Consider the following 20138-nt stretch of genomic DNA (forward strand, 5'->3'; position numbering starts at 1 on the left):
CGTTTGCATGATAAGCTGACTCAGCGGCCCTCGGCGTTAGCAACCCGGGGAAACTCTGTGTTTTACGAGATAACAATCAATTTAACTTTGTTTGACTTCCTGATTTTCAAATAAAATAACATTTATTACAAGTACATATATATATTTATATATATATATATATATATATATATATATATATATATATATATATATATATATATATATATATATATATATATAATATACCATTAAAAAAAAAACAAGATAGATCGATCCCCACGTGGTTGTAGAAGTAGTTGTATAGAAAACTCGTTGATTTTTGACTCGACAAACAAAACGTTGTCTTTAAACTGATACTTACCAATTAATATAATCACAGTTTGCAACATTGTTTTTATTTTGATAATTTAATCCAAAGTTTTCATGTAAGTTGGTGTTTTTTCTATACTGAACATGTAAAAAAATGACCAAGAACCCTAAAAGTCTCGCAAATCTGTGTGAATTGACAGTTTGATGTTATCAAAGGAAACACGTTCAACGAATGCATAAGGAATGGTTTTAACTGTCGAAACAAAGTCGATTCTCTGCTCACTAATGCATTTATTTTCTCTTTGTAGGTAGGTTATTCCATTGATTGCTAAAAGAAGGTGGTAACTATTGAGTTGATGGTTGCATTCAATATTCACAGTTGTATTCTAATTGCGTCGACATTCAAAACAATGTTTACCAGTAATTATGGACCAAATCGGCAGAGTGACATTCACACATGGTAATCCCTTTTGTCAAAACACCGCAGACAGCTGTCTACACAATAGGTCAGTAGACAAGCTTTGCATGTTTTCATAACGTCAAACACTTAATCCAGTTTTGCCCAGATGTCTTCTTTAATCAGTTTACAGTACGATTGCTATTAAAATAATTACTCTACTAAAATACCTTAACGATAAAGATTTGGCGTGTTCGATTTGAAATTATTTTGGAGTAAATATCAACTTATTCGCTATATAATTTTGTTAAAAAATACCAAAGAAACTTTTAACCGAAATCAACAGAATTAAGTGTTCTCTGCGCTACAAAGTTTGTATAAAAAAATCAATACACGCACGCTTTGCAGGAGTATACCTTGACCTTGTACATTGCAGCATAATTTTCGCGCCCTTTTGTCAGGAAATATACATGATGACTGTATATAAAAAGCATTTTTCAACTTTGTGTTAACATTAAAAATCGTAGTGTGTTTTGGATTACTAATTATTATTCTCATTTGAAAATTTTACGGAACATTTACCCTTGTGTTATATGTGTTATGATTTAAATATTAATTTGTCAAAACGCTTGACATGTCGTATATTCATTCATATTGTAGACGTACCTGTGAATTAAAAAACATAATTTCTATACGTATTAATTTTTTTTACAATTATCTTTATTTTTATACAGTATTTAAACAATTTTTAATGACAATGTTTTTATTTTTTGGCATGCCCAGTAGCACAATGCTAACGCGGTGTTGCGCGGCGGTCGCTGATAAGAACGGAAATTGTCTGCATTTACCGACTAGGCTTAAGTAATACACGCCGCGGGTATTAGCGAATTCGACGGAACGCCGCGTTTTACCTCCCTTTCAAACTCGGCGCAAACACTCGCTTGCAGGAAAAAAAAACGCGGAGTGAGCGCATTTTTTGGGGAAAACGCATGGAGTGTACTGTATTTAATAATTTTTATTTTTTTTTAAACATATAAATACAGACCATGAAATATGAGCAATAATACTTAACCAGGCATGTGAATAGAAAATACATAATTTTTAATGTTAAGGCAGTTAATAACAAATATCTCTTCATATTTAACTCAAGTATATTGATATATTTATTTCATAATTTTAAGTGATGAAGTATTGATAACTGTTTCAAGAGACACATACAGTCAGTTAAGTTAGAGTTTTGTCGGTTACAGAAAAAGCATAAAGCTTCATAAAATACCTCTTGATAATGGGCATGTAGTCTTTCTACCAAATCTGCCTTCAATCCTGAAATTAAATTATAAGTTATCCATACATGCCATACGTCCCGATCTCGGCTGGACAGTCCCGCTTTTGGGCCCTTTGTCCCGCCGTGAGACGATTTGTCCCGACATTCGTAAAAAACGATGTAAGGTGTATAGGTTCCCAATAAAATTCGCTATTCAAGCTCTGTTTCGCTAACACTTAACACTGCTAATCCCTTTATTGACCCCCAATTAACAATCCGAGTCTACTTATCGTGTGTACCAGTGTTGTTTATGACACCTTATCAGCGATTTATCGGCTTATTATTGATTTCATCAGGCATTCACACCATGGTGGTCTTCAAGATAGTGGTCGCTTATTGCTATCGATAGTTTTATTATAATAAAATAAATGTTGAAAATGTGTTTATTTTGTATTTGTTTGAAGCGGTTTAAAAAAAAACAATTGTTTTGTAAAATTAACGCTACGTCATAAATGAGTCTTTTCCATTCAATGTTTAGTTCCAATATAGCGGGATATTCCGAATGTGCAATATACCAAAATCGCAACAAACAGTCCAATAAGTGATACCCATCCTGTCTAGTGTAATTGTTATAAAAACAACGAGGTGCTATGCATGACAGTTTGACCCTACTCCAGTTAAGCTAAAAACAACGAGGTGCTATGCATGACAGTTTGACCCTACTCCAATTAAGCCGCGACAATTGACAAGTAACAAACTGCGCATGGACACATGCTTAAAAAAACATCGCAACAAACAGTAAAAGAGTTACCCATCTTGTCTTGTGTTATTGTAATAAAAACAACGTGTTGTTATTCATGACAGTTTGACACTACCCCAATACAGCACCTGACAATTCACAATTCAGTTTAATCTGTGTATATAGGAAGAAAACAAAATACGGAAATGTGTACGGCTGCGCATTCCGTGTGTAACCGATGTAACTGTTCCGTAGATAGTGTACTGTAACCCGTACTTTCAGTCAACTGGATAGCCTCCCCTGCGTTAATGTTTGCCATTGAAATTAATATAATGAGTATTGTTGTCGTAATGTTCTAGATTTTGTACTCTTAAACAGATGAATATTATCTTCGTTGTTTGCTATTGTCTTATTTAATAAAACTGTTATTGTTATGTTTTAGATTTCATGCTTCATATCAGATGTTTTATGTCTGGAATAAAAGTATCAAGAGTTTTTGTTAGTACTATACTGACTATAGTAAAGGTGGAATGATAGATCGTTTTAGGTGTCCTGCTTTTTGGTCAAATGTCCCGACAATTTTTTATGGAATGTCCCGCTTTGGACCTAAAAAATTATGGCATGTATGAAGTTATCTCAACATGTAAATATTCACATCCCATTGATAAAACAAAAAGTTAAGCCAATAACACACAGCCGATCAAATACATTTATCTATCAGTTTCAAGAGCAAGCTAGACAGCTTTAGTTCAGGATTGCATCCAAATCTACAGTCATTTTATTGTGTTACTATTCTGTTAACGTTCGCACGTGCGAATCCTTTTGATAATAATTGGCTCTCCAATGCCATGTTTAGTGTTATGTAACCTCAGTCAGACGCATGAAAACGTCGAGACAATCAACTGTATCCATTCATATTCCGATACATTTTTGATACGCAAAAAGCTCTTTGCAATCCCAACGTTTCACTTACCAGATGTGGGAAGACCAAGCTGAGTTAGTCTCTCGCGAAGCTTCACCACAGTAAGTTTTCGAAGATCAGTTAGTTCAGGTGTACCGGGTGTCGCCATCTTTGTTTTGGAAATCGTTGAATATCATGCCCCACTGTAAAGAAAAAAATCAAGGTGGGCCCTTGTCGATAAGTTCCGTTGAGTCGCAGCGTAACTAGCGTTACTTTTAGCCAATGTAATACTAATTCAGTAACTCGTAGATCGAAGAATGGGGTTATTATGTTTATAAAACACGTTAAAGTTTCAAGATTTTTAACTTTGTAAAAGCACGGACTACAGTAGACCTTTACCAACACAACATATTGTAACGTATATGTTATTTATATAATCATGTATTGAAATTTTGTTAAGGAAGACACGTCGTTTTATGCTGAACGTCAGCACCGTAATAGTTTACACAAAACTGTATCCATACAACGAAACACTGTAATGATGTGCATCATTGACCTTGTAAGGAATTAACAAGGATTTCTTGATCTCAAAATCGATATGGATCACAATTTTCTAAATAATTGGCTGAATATTAAATATGATCCTAAGTTCATACTTTATCAATGAATTGTATGGAAACAGTGTTCATGTTACAAGCTGTTGTGACCTCTTACTGGTTGAACTTGACATTGAATGCCTCACTTTTTCATTAAAAACAAATAACATGCTATTTTGATAGTCGCAAGTTTTTTTAAGATTTACTTTAGAAACGAACTTGTCAATGGAAAAAAGTGTTCATGATAATGTTATAATATCCTGTGTCATTCACCTTTGGCCCGTTTACCTCACAATTGATATGCACTTTCCTTTCCTCTTAAGTGTTCATCATACCAAGTTGCATGATCGTATAGGTAAAAGCGTTCGATAGACATCGTAGGGTAAGAAATATTCAATGGATCTACTTATCACCCGACCAACCAACGGAAAAGTACGAAACAATATATCCCGCATTTTAAAAGCTGGTATTTTTTGTTTATATTCACTTATTACTTTTACGGAGGTAAGCACTAAAAAGTATAATTTGCTTTACATAATTGCACTCTGAGTCCGTTAGGATTTCGTTACAATACCATTTGAATACAAACAATACTTTTCGGACGCCGCCCCAAGCAAAACAATGAGTGCATGTAGTCAACATAATAATTAACAATGCGTCACATAACTAACTAGATGCCCATCGGCAGCATTTCATGCTTTTTGCCAAGCACGTATGTACTTGAGATTAACATTAACTAACTCTAAAAAAATCCACGAATAAAAATGAATTGTGTATACCGGTAATCCAAACAAACGTCATCACGCCTATATTAAATGTGTGCGGTCATTTTTTTTTTCTTTGACCTTTGGGATAAGAACAACTTTGCTGTGTGCAAATTTCGTCACATAAAGATAATGTTTTGTGGCAAATTATTGAAAAAGATAATCTTGAACGATTACTTAATTAAAGTCCGAACAAATTATGGCATGTCAATATTTTATCTTTGAAGTGTAAGTGTGACGTTGACTTTTTAAGCTAGGAACGCGATATTTATGCGCTTCCTGGCGTCTTCTAATGGTGATTACTTACATAAAGGTAATTGTTTTAAAATCGTCTTAAGTATAATTTTAAGATTGATTCCAGACAATATTTATCATGAACCTTTTGCTCTTGTGACCTTGTGATCGTGTTATTTCTTAAAAGTTGACCCAGCATTTGTAAAAATATTGCAAGACATATACATTCCCAGAAAGGAAATTCCTTCCAAGGTATATATACCTTGTTATATATATATTTGATAGTGAATTTTTTTTTCTTCATAAAATGTAATTTTTCGTTATAATATGATTATTTATCATTCAAAATGATGTTTTCACTAATTAATATCAAAGCCACACGCTAACCACCTGTGGTCCGGACATTCATTGTGTTTTATGGCTAAACATGACCTTTTAACTTAAAGTGTGGTCTTGTTCTTGGAGATATGGAAACAAGTATGAAGCGCGACATATTGTCATATGATTGATCAACAGTATGTCACGTATGGCTGATACTAGAATATTTAACTGTTTTTGCAAAACATATATGGCATGTGGCCTCAAAGTATGCCCTTAACCTTTGAAGTCGGGACGAATGCTACACGTGATACGTGGTCTTATGATGCTCTTTATGTGTGTCAAGTTATTTTAAAAGCCATAAATAAATGTCAAAATTAAGGCCGAGACAAGATGGATCGCAATCGTATATTAGGAGATCACCTATTAAACAGATAGGATGAATTACAATTTATTCCAATAGTATTGACATTTCTGATATTGCGTATTGAATTGTAACCTTTACCTTCGACTGCGATAAAATCTAAGGAATCCGGATGTCCATATTGTACAGGAAGTCAATTAGCAGGTAAATAGTGTAGTGTTAATTACAGGTAAATAAATAAACGTGAATGTCAACGTTACACCGTCTTTATTAACAGGTATGTGTATGCCATTTATGCTTTGTAGCGAATCTGTAACATTTAATTTAGTAAACACTTTCTCGAAAAAAATGCGACGTAAATTTATATTGTTAACAACAGTCCAGTTCTTACAGTGACTAGTAACAAGTTTACTCTGAACACGATGACTAATTATTTATTGAATTAACTTCCTATTACTGAAGAAGTCAGTAAAGATATTTAATTTTAAACATGATATTTAAAATATTCGTGGATTAAAATTGGAGACTACAACTTGATAACTATTGGACTAGCTAAAGAAACTTCAGCGTACAGTTTAGAAACTTCAGCGTACAGTTTATATATTACACCTGTACGCTGAAGCCAACCCCGTATCCAAGTCAACCAGAGTCGTAACATATTTATGTCATGCTATAAATCAAAGAAAGCTCATTTTCTTGGATACATTTCTACATATATTGGTGAATGAATATAAATTACTGCATCGGGGAATATTTTAAGGTTCAAATGTTTCAAATGCATCTTACAATAGATGAAAATAACTATCATCAGTCTGAAATTCACAATTTTGACGCCATTGTCGCTTTGTCATGTGCGGAGTTTTTATTTGGATACTTTCAGATCGACCTTGACATTTTTTGCTGAAATTGTAAACATCACTTTCGTTTTCTGAAATCTATTATTTGTGATTAACAACTTACGTCTGGTGGATTATAAGACTGATTTCAGTGTGAATCAGGTAGTTTTAAATAATATTTACTTTGAGTTTGTACTCTACCATTTGTTTACAAAACAAGCCAGAATAATTTTAAATACCGGGAAATGTCATTCTGAATTTGAAAACACTTGAGCACATGGTATGTTACTAAAAATAGAAATAACATCATTTATGACCGTGAAATCTCGGGAGATTCGCATTTCAAGAAAGTCTGTCACATCGCTGTTTTTTTCGATATGTAAGAGCAGAATAGATAAATTTTAAATGTTTAAGATAGTATTTTGTGAAAGAATATATCAATTAAATGTGACAAATGTCAATCTTTCCAATCAAGTGGTTGATTTGAGCCAATAACTGCATTTAAAAGCTGTTTTGGACCGGTCTTTGTTATCTGTCAACTGTTTGGGAATTTCTGGTTGACTTTCCTATTGGGGTTGGTCCATAACTATAAAGTCGCACCAGTCAAAAATCATAAAAAGCGACATTTAAAGTTATGGAAGCCAGAACTACTATTGGACATAGGTATTATTATGGGCCGCTGAAAGATGAATGCAATTAATTCTTTTTTACTTTTTAACTCACAACTCTGAAACCTTTTTAATAACCAAATATACCACACAACATACAAAAGCATGTCATTTTTATGCCCCCGGTAGGGTGGCATATAGCAGTTGAACTGTCCGTCAGTATGTCAGTCCGTCTGGAAAAAAACTTTAACGTTGGCCATAACTTTTGTAATATTGAAGATAGCAACTTGATATTTGGCATGCATGTGTATCTCATGAAGCTGCACATTTTGAGTGGTGGAAGTTTAAGGTCAAGGTCATCCTTCAAGGTCAAAGGTAAAAAATAATAATTTCAAAGCGGCGTTCTAATGAAGCTGCACATTTTGAGTAGTGGAAGTTCAAGGTCAAGGTCATCCTTCAAGGTCAAAGGTCAAAAAAAATAAAAATTTTCAAAGCGGCGCAATAGGGGGCATTGTGTTTCTGACGAACACATCTCTTGTTTTAAAATTAAATCATGTGAGAAAAATGGAAATTTTTGCTTTTATGTAGACCTGGACAATTTGAGTAAAATTTATCTACAAAGTAGCCCTGTGTTTAAATGCATATTCATAATGCTTATATTCATTTGAAGCTTTATTATCCCCACGCTTTTCGGAGAAAAAGTGGGGATTATGTGGTTATCTCCGCTGTCCGTCATGACCACTATCTCCTCCTACACTATTAGCACTAGAACCTTGAAACCTACACACATGGTGGCTATGAGCATATATGCGATGTTGACAGTGACCTTGACTTTGAACTTGAGGTCAGCATTTAGGTTTCAAAATCTGCGACCGCGATTCCAAAAAAGGTTTATAACTACTGTGTCCCTTCAGATATTGCCTTCATATTTGGTATGCATGTGTATCTGGACAACACCTTTCTATGTGCATACAAATTTTGACCCCTGTGACCATGAACTTGAGGTCAGCATTCAGGTTAAGAAATCTGCGACCGCGATTTGAAAAAGGCTCATAACTACTGTGTCCCTTCAGATATTGCTTTCATATTTAGTATGCATCTGTATCTTGACAATACCTTTCCATGCGCATGAAATTTTTGACTCCTGTGACCTTGACCTTGAACTTGAGGTCAGCGTTCAGGTTTTTAAATCTGCGGCCGCGATTCGAAAAAGGCTCATACCTACTGTGTTCCTTCAGATATTGCCTTCATATTTGTTACGCATGTGTATCTGGACAACACCATTCCATGCGCATGAAATTTTTTAACTTTGATTCCGCGTTCAGATTTAGAAATATGCGACTGCGATTCAAAAAAGCTCATAACGTCTGTGTCCCTTCAGATATTGCTTTCATATTTGGTACGCATGTGTATCTGGACAAGACCTTTCCATGCGCATAACATATTTGACCCCTGTGACCTTGACCTTGAACTTATGGTTCGCGTTTAGATTTTGAAATATATTATGTAGTTATCTCCGCCATCTGTCCTTCCCTCAGTACTGGCCACTATCTCTTACAATATTAGCACTAGAACCTTGAAACTTACACATTTGGTAGCTATAAGCATGTGACAGTGCACTATTTGGAATTTTGATCTGACCACTGGGTCAAAAGTTATGGGAGTTGGGGTGGGGTCGGGTCAGAGGTTTTTACTCATTTGTTTAGGTTATTTTACATTAACTTCTTTATTTCTAGACCAATTTACTTCAAATTGATACTGACTATCTCTTATGACAATACGGTCAATCTTAACTATGCAAGGTCCCATTACCAACCCTGGGGCGCTCCTGGATCAACATGCGGCGTGGGGATACGCGTCGGCCTCTGCCACGCCATTTCTAGTTTAGTGTAATGTCTTGTTTGCCCTTATGTTGGTTGTATGCTGGTTAAACCAGTATAAGGCAAGGTATAGTCCACTATGAGCATACACAGAGATAACAATAACAGTGTTAACAGTCTGTTTGGGAATGTTTCAGGTCTGAGTACATACACGTAAGGGGTGCCTGTATATGAAGAGGTAACAAAGTTGATTGCTTGAATATGACATCAGGGACAGGGGAGGAACAGTATGACTTCATTTGGAAAGGTATATACTGCTGTAATGATTAATTCTATTACGTCATTATTATTATATTATATGTAGTGATTGGCTGATGATACAGGACTCTGTAGTAATGCACTATAATAATTGCTGTTTGCATACCTCTGTAAAAAGAGTATACATGTATGATAGTACTTATTATCCCCGCCTAAGGCGGAGGGATATTGTTTTGGCGTTGTCCGTCCGTCCTTCCGTCTTTCCGTTCATCCGGAGCCATATCTTGGAAGTGCTTTGGCGGATTTCATTGAAACTTAGTATGAGTATATATATGGATAAGAGGATGATGCACGCCAAATGTCATTGTACACCATCTGTTAATAAGGAAGTTATGGCCCTTTGTATCTTGAAAAAATGCTTTTTTGAGTGTCAAATATAACAATTTGTGTCCAGAAGCATATTGGCGGGGGATATAAATTCAACGAATTTGCTTGTTCAATACATCAGTTTGGATTGTTTTTGTCTGTTCCATGGCACACATTTATCAATGAAAATTTGTATGCCCCTGAAGGAGGGCATATAGTGATCGGACTGTCCGTCCGTCTGTCCGTCACACTTTGCGTTTAGGTTTCGAAAAATGCTCATAACTTCTTTGTAGCTTCAGATAGCAATTTCATATTTGGCATGCATGTGTATATGGACAAGGCCTTTCCAAACGCACACAAATTTTGACCCCTGTGACCTTGACCTTGAACTTAGGGTCCGCAGTTAGGTTTCGAAATGTGCGTTTAGGTTTCGAAAAAAGCTCATGACTGCTATCACGCGTTTATAGGGGGCATAAGTCATCCTATGGTGACAGCTCTTGTTTTATTTTTAGTTGTGCTGGTAGGAGATTCTGGTGTGGGTAAAACCAATCTGCTTTCAAGGTTTACACGCAATGAGTTCAACATGGAGAGCAAGAGTACCATAGGTGTAGAGTTTGCTACAAGGTAAGCTACCAAGGAGCTATCCAAAGTATAATTTAATTACAATTTTTGACCAAGCATTGCTTATCAGTCAAATGACAAAGAGTTTGCAGAGTGATACATTCACTAGGTTGTTAAATAATTATAAACAGTTTACTGCCAAATGAACAATGATGTTATATAATTATAAACAGTTTACTGCCAAATGAACAATGATGTTAAATAATTATAAACAGTTTACTGCCAAATGAACAATGATGTTAAATAATTATAAACAGTTGACTGCCAAATGAACAATGATGTTAAATAATTATAAACAGTTAACTGCCAAATGAACAATGATGTTAAATAATTTTGATCCTTACAATAATATCACTTGTAATTAAAATGACAACTATATGGGTCATGTTCTGAGAAAACTGGGCATAATGCATGTGCGGAAAGTGTCCTCCCAGATTAGCCTGTGCAGTCCGCACAGGCTAATCAGGGACGACACTTTCCGCCTATACTTGATTTTTGGTAAGGAAAAACTTCTTTGAAACTAAAAATATCATTAAAGCTGAAAGTGTTGTCCCTGATAATCCTGTGGGGACTGCACAGGCTAATCTGGGACAACACTTTACGCACATGCATTTTGCCCATTTTTCTCAGAACACGACTCATATGAGCCTTGCTCTGGGAAAACTGGGCTTAATGCATGTGTGTAAAGTGACAAAGTGTTGTCCCAGATTAGCCTGTGTGACACTGTGGATGACTTTTTCTGCGTTTATTTTATTTATTGTTCAAAAGGAGTCTCTTCTGAGCAAAAATCCAGTTGAGGCAGAAAGTGTTGTAAGATTTATTTAAATGTTAAAAAAAATAAACGTACTGAACACATGACCCAGACTGTGTATGTTGTTCATTTTTGAGCATAATTAAAAAGTCTTAAGAAAAGACCACAATTACATTGATTGAAACATTTGAATTTGTGTAAACATTTAGCAGAGCTACAGATAAGGTGCGTATTTGCGTAAATACCCAATGTAAAATTGCCGATTACGCATAGAAAAATAAAACTATGCGTACCAAAACCCAATTGAAATTGCTGATTATGTAATTTTCCTCTGCGTATCGAGTAAATCTGTCCCGTAAAATACCCGTGTCTGAAATACCTGGATTTTTTCCTCTTCATCCAAGCGCTTTCAGTATAACCTTCAGCACAATACTATGTACATGAGAAAGCGTCTATGTAACTACATGATATTGTTGTGAAAATGTCGAAACCGCGAGGCCGGGAAATATTGTATCCCAGGCAAAAAAAAATCAATTTTAAGTTATTTAACCGCGAGCAACACAAAATCACAAGCGGAAAATATAGTGAAGCTAATTCTTGACGATATTGTGTCGGAGGCAAGCGCTGACAGTGCTTACATTGTAAGAAAACTGGTGGTAAAACCTTGTCAAACTTTTTTTTTTGATCAAGACTGTATATTATGGATACATCTACATAATTACACAAGATCTCTGAAAAAATCAATTAAGAGTGGAACTTCAACTAGCTCATTTAGGTGAGAATTAAAGACAATGAAAATACCTAATTTTTATACAAAAATACCCAATTGTCAAAGTAGTGGGTACTGACTTTTTTTGTACCCAATTTAAAATGAAAATACCCAATTGAACTCAAAAGTAGTGGGTATTTACCCAATTAACTCAGAAAAGTTATCTGGAGCTCTGCCATTTAGGATATAGGACTTTGTGAGCCTGTTTTCCTATCTATTCCGCCACTTAAGAATATAATAAGCGGTATATTATTTATAAACAATAAAATATTTACGCGCCAGCAAATTGTTAAAACATTAGTTTACTTAATTTCACAATTTTTATCAGATTTTCTTATTAACCTTATAGTATCTTATAAAAACATTTGTTTACGATACATTGTGTTTGTTAGACTTTGTGCAATGGTGAAATGTCACTTGCAGGAACATGCAGATCAAGGGGAAGACAGTGCGAGCACAGATCTGGGATACAGCTGGCCAGGAGAGATACAGAGCCATCACCAGCGTGTTAGTACTTGTATAGTTCATAGATACAGAGCCATCACCAGCGTGTTAGTACTTGTATAGTTCATAGATACAGAGCCATCACCAGCGTGTTAGTACTTGTATAGTTCATAGACACAGAGCTATCACCAGCGTGTTAGTACTTGTGTAGTTCATATGAGCCAGGCTCTGGAAAAATGGGGCTTAATGCGTGCATTCACAGAAATGCTGAGAATGTTAATGATGCAAATTCTTCAGATTCTTATATTTGCGCAGGGTGATAAAAAACTTGGGTGAATTCATGTGTGTAAAGTGCTGTCCCAGATAAGCCAGTGCTTTCCACAATATACTCCTAAGTTGGACTTCGCTATGAAGAGAATTTCTTTAAACAAAAAATACAATGAAAGTGTGGTCATTCCTGATAAGCCTGTGTTGACAGGACAGGCTAATCTGGAATGATACTTTACGCACATGCATAAAGCTACTTTTTTTCAGAGCAGGGCTCATTTATTTCATTTCAACTCCAGTTACTACAGAGGAGCTGTGGGTGCGCTTGTCGTCTATGACATCAGCAAGGCGGCGACATTTGAGAACCTCAGCAAGTGGCTCGGAGAGCTAGATGAACATGCTGATCCCAACTGCTGTATTATGATTGTAGGAAACAAGACTGACCTGAAACACCTGCGGGAAATAACCGCAGAAGTGGGCAGGTCCCTTGCAGGTACGGTCAGTTTTGTTGCAATAAATGAGCATTTCTCTGGGAAAAGAGGGCTTAATGCATGTGCGTTGTGTCATCCTGGAAGTTCCTACGCATTCTGCTGAGGCCTATCAGGGATGACACTTTCCACACATGCATTTGGCCTAGTATTCCCAGAACGTGGCTGAATTTTTTTGAAATTAATGTTTTTACTTTTAAATGTTTCATTAATGAAGTAACACTCCTGTCATTATTTTGTTTATTTTCATAAAGATTTTTTTTAACCCATTACCTTTTGTGTATTTTCAAAAGGATACATAACAATTAAAAAATTATGGGAGTAATAGAATAACAGGCATGTGTCAAATACAGATAAGTTTATTTCCTTTGAATGAAAATCCATTTAATTCATCAATCCTTGTGTTGTGGTTAAGATTTTCTAAGCCTTTGTGCATATGAGTCATGTTCTGAGGAAACTGGGCATAATGCATGTGCGTAAAGTGTAATCCCAGATTAGTCTGGTCAGTTCTCACAATCTGCACAGGCTAATCAGGGACGACACTTTCCGCATAAACAAGATTTTCCGTAACAAGGGACTTCTTTGAACGAAAAATACCATACAAGCGGAAAGTGTCGTCCCTGATTAGCGTGTGCGGACTGCACTTTACCCACATGCATTAAGCCCAATTTTCTCAGAACAAGACACATCTTCTGTTCGGTGAACTACTTTTTTGCTTTCTGTTTTAGAGAAACACAACTACTCATTTATTGAAACTTCAGCATTAGACAACACTAATGTAGGGGAGGCATTTAATAATTTACTAGTTGGTAAGTTTATATTTTCTGTGTAAATACTGTTTGCTTAACTCTTTCAGTGCTTGAACCGAATTTTGAAGGCCTTTGCAAACAGTTTGGATCCACAGAATGTGGCGTCTCGTCAGGATCCAAACTGTTTGCTATTACCTGTATGATAGTATTCTTTAAAAAAAATCAAAGTAAATGCTAATTTTAGAAATTAAGCAGACAACATTTTAGCAGAAGACAAATTTCCCAGCATGCAAAGGGTTAACTACCAGTTTGCATATATTGTATTGGAGGACTAGTGCTTCTACCATTGATGTGTGCATTATAAATGACAAGATTGCCAAACTCCTTATTGAAAATCATGTTTTGTCAAGAGATCAAGAATATTCTTAAATATTTATTGCCTGTCAATCATTTTTACTCTCGCAAACACAATCATCCATGCTGAATTGTGTGGAAAATACATCTTATTATAAATCAATTTAATGCACATACAAATTCTTTCATGTTGCTAAAATGTGAAACATATTCAGATCTTTGTTAACAAGATACATAACAAAATCAGAGGCCAACTGTTTTCACAAAGGTTTGAAGCTATTCCATTGCTATACATGTATCTCAAATATATATATATATATATATATATATATATATATATATATATATATATATATATATATATATATATATATATATATATATATGTGTGCCTCACTATGGGACAATAGAGCTAAATTCATGTAAGTAAAGTGTTGTCCAAGATAAGCTGGTGCAGTTCACAAGTTTATCTGGAATGGTACTTAGCTCTTATCGTAGTTATCGTTAAAGGCATTATATATTTTTTTAAACAAAAATCTAGTTTGGACGATAAGTGTCATCTCTGATTAGCCTGTGTGACAGTTTTTGCACTTGCATTAACCCCGTTCTCCCAGAACGAGGCTCACATGTACATGTATATTAATATTGTCAGTCTTGTTGCATGTTTTCACCGTTCGCTTCAGATATATTCAAATTGCAAGTGGAAGCCCCACCATCTGTGCGAGCAAGCACAACCAAGCTGGGTGAACACGAAGTGAAGAAGATGGAACAAGTAGACACTTGTGGTTGCTAGGATACCTGTGAACATTGGCACAGTTTTGTAGAGGAAAATATTGACACAGTATTTAAGGGATAAGCAAATCAATATATACATTGGCGTGATATGTTTTAAATAACGAACATACTATTTGTTTTAGGAAAAAACACAATATAAATGGAACTTCAGATGTATAATTCTGAATGAACATTGACACAGTCATTAATGATCATGAATATAAAATATAATTTAGGATTATAATTTGAGCAAAATAAAACATTTAGGCCGCATGAATTTCAACTTTAATTTCATTTAAATATTAACAAGGACATTTGAGCATTTTTTAACATTAAGTATACAGACACAAGTTTCTTTGTTTGATAAAATATCAGTTGGGACCTTTGCATGTTTAATTTTTCAACACATTATAATTGAAATCATAATGGCATTGAGCTAAGTTTGAAGCTATTTCTTAATCCCTAACACTTTTTTATGGACATAGGCGCATGACTGTGGAGCTAGACACACGATGGCTGTGTTCAGATTTCTATTTCTTTAAAACTCTGTTTAACCTGGCCTATAATCAAACCATTCCATGAAGACATTCCTACATCTGAAGTACCTTTGGCATTCATTCTTTTATTAATTAAATATGGTGTTCATAAACCTTTTTGCTCTTGTATTTTGTGTTTTGTGTGTCTTTTTAAAACAAAGTCTGAAATTCTTTGTTTGCTTATTAATTTTGTAAAGCCATATTGAAGTTGTGATTTTGTAATGACCTGTTCCACACATAAGTGTGTTGCTTTGTTGATTGTTGGAACAGAATATGCCTATGTTTTATTTATGTGAAAGTATGCTTAAAATGTTACCTGATATCAGACTGTGTGATGTTTTCAATACTGTAATTACTCTTAGTGTTTGGACACTTAAGTTTTAGCTAAAATAGTAATTTTTTGGTTCATTTTTTTCTTCAGATTTTCCACTTTAATTAATTACTGTATTTGTTCACAGTTTTGTATATGACTACATCAAACACAATGATATTATTTTAAACTCATTGCAAATATATCCTTAAATAAGTATAAGACAGTGTCTAGAACTTATTTGATGAAATTAAAACTATGCTAATGAATATTTATTTAACATTATGACATACATTTGATCTGGCTTGGTTGTATTTTTATATTTTTGTAATCTCTGTGATTTTAAATTTGGCTTTTTTATTTCTTCATTTAGATTTAGATAAAGTTGATTTACTAGTATAGTTATTTTCTGGTGCTTGACATAAGACGGTTAGTTTTAATGTACACTTACTAAATCGGCTTGTTTTCTTTGCGTGTGCATTGTTTGTTTGTGCTTCAAAGAGTATTTTTCAATACTATTGTAGGCATTAAAGATTGTTATTAACCTAAATATTTGATAATTACAAAACATGATGTGATTCTAAAGATTGTTATTAATTAACAAACACTAGTTCGTGTGTGATAGCAAAAAATCAGGGAGATTTAACAATAGCTATGCAATAAGTTTAATTGTGGATGTAAATTTTTGGCTCGTAGTTTTAACTTGATTGATTTTTACTCAAATATTGTTTGGAGCAATTGTTAAATACACTGTTTTGTATAACATGTTATTTTCTCTGGAGTAACATTAACAACTGCAATATTGTGAAATACATTACTCTGACACAGTATTAGATGAAAATACACAAGTTTTTCTCAAATGCATATGCCTAAAATCATTTATGCCGTCCCAAATTAGCCTGTGCAGCACTGGCTAATAAATGAAGAAACTTTCAGACCAGACTGGATTTTTAATAAGAAGAGGCCTTTTGTAAAAAAATAATCATTAAAAGCTGAAAGTTTCATCCCTTATAAGCCTGTGGGGATTGCACATGCTAATAGGTATATTTTACGCACATGCATTAAGCCCCATTTTCTCAGAGCGGGGCTTGTAGTGCACTCAAATACATATGTATACATTCACAAGTTGATATTGCTAAGACTCTTTGATTCCCATTCCCCAATATGTTCATTTATAAAAAATCTTAAGACCATGTGTTTTAAGTATTGCATGCATTTGATTGCAAAATTGTTGTTCATCTAAAAATCACATTTAAATCCTACGCTTCATACAATTTTATTTATGACATTTGTATGACCATGTATATAAAACATTGTATAGAAAAGGATTTTTGTATATTTTAATACATGGCATTGCTTGCATGATTTTTCATGCAATCATACACATATGTTAGCTTATTATTGTACATATCACAATCAATTCCAATGAAAAACATACAAAATGAACATGTTAGGTTAATCTTGCATGCTTGATAGATGGCCTGTTTTTGTATTTTTACTGACTTTTTTGTTAATTATTTTGATATATTTGTTGGTTTCTTCGTGTTTTCACATGAACGCTCTACTCACATTCTCCATGTTATTGATATGTATTACTCTTCATAGCTGATTTAATAATAACTGGTGTTGTTTCAGAATGGTTGATACATAGCAACCATTTGGAAAATTTACTGCATTTTTTAGGTGTTCCTATTATTGACATTTTGATATATTTCATTAAAAAGTTGGAGGCTGTAAATGAAGTGTTTAGAACACACACATTTATACTAGAGTTTATTAAATATGCACAATAATAGGGGGAGATTTTTCCATTTAACAGATTTCCCTTCATTAAAATTATATACATTTCATCATAAGATTATTCCAAATCAGCTTACCATTATGCTAAAACATATATATTAAAATGTGCATAAGAATTACTATAGGAAATGTGTTTTTTTTTATATCAGCTATTGAATCAAGGATTGTGGAATCATTCATATAAAATGTTATGTGAAAGGTTCTTTAAAAATATCTGTAGATTTTACAGTTGGAATAAAAGCATAAATTATAAACAACTTTTATATTGTATATACTTTACGAAATGCATTCTTTGTAACATTTCAAGGTTTTGACGGTTTGGGATTACATTTATTAAAAAACTAATCTCTTAACATTTAAAAAAAAAATAGTTTATGATAAAAATAAGAAAATTACAAAGAAACACTTTCACAATATTAAACAAATGTTACTTTCTTTCCTATTGTTTTGCATGTATCGTTCAAAGGTACTTGATAACTCAGTCTACACTTTTAACAAAGATCTGGTAGGTTTACCCTATTCTAGTTTTTTATACAAAAATAAATATATTTTATCTACATAGGTCTGAACACTTGTATTCTACTTTGTATATATTTATATATGTATTTATGGATATAATGTGTTTTAAATGAATTTTTTTTCAAGGGTTTGTTAAAAGTATTAAAGGTGATATTTTCAATTTCAAGTGTACAAACTGATTACAACACTATTGGTCAGTCCCACACACATATTAAATACACTTTCAAATGTGTTATGCTACCAATACATTGTACATTATTTGTTGTGATGAACAACATATTACAATTTTCAACTAAGTAAAAGTAAACAAAACAACATATTTCATGTTTTAAGATTATTTTAAAGATATGATATAAAGCAAATGTGCTAGAAGTAATTTTGAAATGCTTTTCTAACTAGTTTGTGCACAGTCTCAACAGGGGATATGATTTTCCCTGTAATAAATGCTAAAGGTATACTCCCTTCTTTTGATTGATATAACTTATTAATAAAAAATATTTTTCATAACTTGTGTTCATTTTTACCTAAATCTTCACTTTATGATGCAGACAGTCCCATGAGGACACCTTCATGATTATAAGAGTCACTTTTTGGAAAAACAGGGCTTAATGCATGTGCTTACTGCCATCCTTTATTAGCCGCTGCTGTCTGCACAGGCTTATCTGAGTCAATATTTATGCCTAATCTAGATTTTTGCTATGAAGAGATTTCCTATAAAGCGTTAAGTGTCATCACTGAAACTCATGTATGGATTGCACAGGCTAATCTCGGACATCAATTTATGCACATGTACCGGTATTAAGCCCCGTTTTCCCATAACAAGGCTTATAAATACACCTACTCTCCAGGGTTTTTTACTAGCCAACCATAATCCCTTTATCAACTTTATACAAGAGTGTTTCTTTTCTACTTCCAAATAAATGTGAAAACATACCGATACATATTCCACATTTAGTAGCAAAATGCAGTGGATGTTTTGTTTTTTTTATTATTTGACCATCGGTAATATTGATGTTAAACCAGACACAAACTGTGTTGTGCAAATAATTTACAAAATGCCACTATAATAAGCAATTTATTTGTTATCAAATTGGATATCATTTGCATTTTAAGCTACACTATTCACCACATAGTCTTACCTTTACTCCTCACTCAAATGTTGGCGTCTCCACAATTCCTTAGTTAACCCATTTATGCCTAGCGTCTAGAAAAAAGGCCTTAGCAAACAGTGTAGACCCAGATGAGACGCCACATGATGCGGCGTCTCATCTGGGTCTACGCTGTTTGCTTAAAGGAATGTCTGTAAGAAATATTCTAAATATAGAAATAAAGATACTAGACATCCCTAATTTTGGAAATAAATTAATACAATTTAGAAGGATGGGAGAGTCTACTAGGCTTAAATGGGTTAAGGTTAACATAGACTATCCCCATATCACTGTTAATGCTGGAAGTATTTAATTGAAACTTCACAAATGTCGGAATAATTGTGTGAGACCAGTGGCCAAGTTCCATCACTCTGACCTTCACTTTAGCATATTCCTCTTTTTGTACTAAGAAAATTCAGGTTAACGTTTGCTGGCAATTACTCCAAATCTCAGTATTTCCTTCAGATATTGAATTGAAAGGAGTTATTACATATGTGTTCACGATGCTTTTGAGGATTAACTTACCAAAACCTACATTTTGTGATCTGCTTTTTAATAGGATATGGCCCGTTTGTTCTTTAAAAAATAGCCTTGTTGAGCTTTACATGCAAGATGTGGTAGGATATAGGTTACAGTTTTAGTAAAACTTTAATGAATCCTTGTAACCAATACAATATTCACTTGAAATTTCACTAAGGTTTTGGGCATCATTATGACAGGTTACAGATCAGCCCATATCTGTGACCTGCAATTTTGAATTATTCGCTTACAGTAAGCAGAACAAGAGCTTTGTCACAGACGTGACGAATACCCCCACATGCCGCATTGACATAATATTTTGAATGTCGTCTT

At 34.0% G+C, this 20138-nt stretch overlaps 2 protein-coding genes across 5 annotated transcripts in view; one reads left to right on the forward strand and one right to left on the reverse strand.

Annotated features, from left to right (window-relative positions):
• LOC127875287 (splicing factor 3B subunit 2-like) overlaps nucleotides 1–3804 on the reverse strand; it is a 45470-nt gene extending 41666 nt beyond the window's left edge. Inside the window, exons 1-2 of one of the 2 annotated variants that reach the window (XM_052420244.1) lie at nucleotides 3665–3804; nucleotides 1965–2011 (exon numbers count right to left, since the gene is read on the reverse strand). In XM_052420244.1, the coding sequence (XP_052276204.1) occupies nucleotides 1965–2011; nucleotides 3665–3761 (144 nt within the window). In that variant the 5' untranslated portion in view covers nucleotides 3762–3804. The remainder of the gene's footprint in view (nucleotides 1–1964; nucleotides 2012–3664) is intronic. The other variant, XM_052420245.1, reaches the window with a different exon arrangement.
• Nucleotides 3805–5872: 2068 nt separating this feature from the next.
• Nucleotides 5873–18645, forward strand: LOC127875291 (ras-related protein Rab-11B-like). Of its 3 annotated transcripts, none has more exons than XM_052420255.1 (7): nucleotides 5883–6145; nucleotides 9330–9439; nucleotides 10269–10380; nucleotides 12321–12404; nucleotides 12908–13101; nucleotides 13825–13905; nucleotides 14883–18645. In XM_052420255.1, the coding sequence occupies exons 2-7, from the start codon at nucleotides 9394–9396 to the stop codon at nucleotides 14990–14992; spliced, it is 627 nt and encodes a 208-aa protein (XP_052276215.1). In that variant the 5' UTR covers nucleotides 5883–6145; nucleotides 9330–9393; the 3' UTR covers nucleotides 14993–18645. The 3 variants fall into 3 exon arrangements, with proteins under 3 accessions (XP_052276217.1, XP_052276215.1, XP_052276216.1); XM_052420256.1 differs by having other exon boundaries at nucleotides 5883–6072; XM_052420257.1 differs by lacking the exon at nucleotides 13825–13905 and having other exon boundaries at nucleotides 5873–6145.
• Nucleotides 18646–20138: the final 1493 nt, after the last annotated feature.

The sequence above is a fragment of the Dreissena polymorpha genome, chromosome 3 (genome assembly GCF_020536995.1).
Source record: "Dreissena polymorpha isolate Duluth1 chromosome 3, UMN_Dpol_1.0, whole genome shotgun sequence".
Taxonomy (NCBI): domain Eukaryota; kingdom Metazoa; phylum Mollusca; class Bivalvia; order Myida; family Dreissenidae; genus Dreissena; species Dreissena polymorpha.

Coding starts and splice junctions, on each gene's coding strand:
- LOC127875291 (XM_052420255.1), top strand. CDS start 9,394: ATGACATCAGGGACAGGGGAGGAACAGTATGACTTCATTTGGAAAG. Junction 10,381..12,320: donor GGTGTAGAGTTTGCTACAAG/GTAAGCTACCAA, acceptor TGTCACTTGCAG/GAACATGCAGATCAAGGGGA. Junction 13,906..14,882: donor ATTTAATAATTTACTAGTTG/GTAAGTTTATAT, acceptor CGTTCGCTTCAG/ATATATTCAAATTGCAAGTG.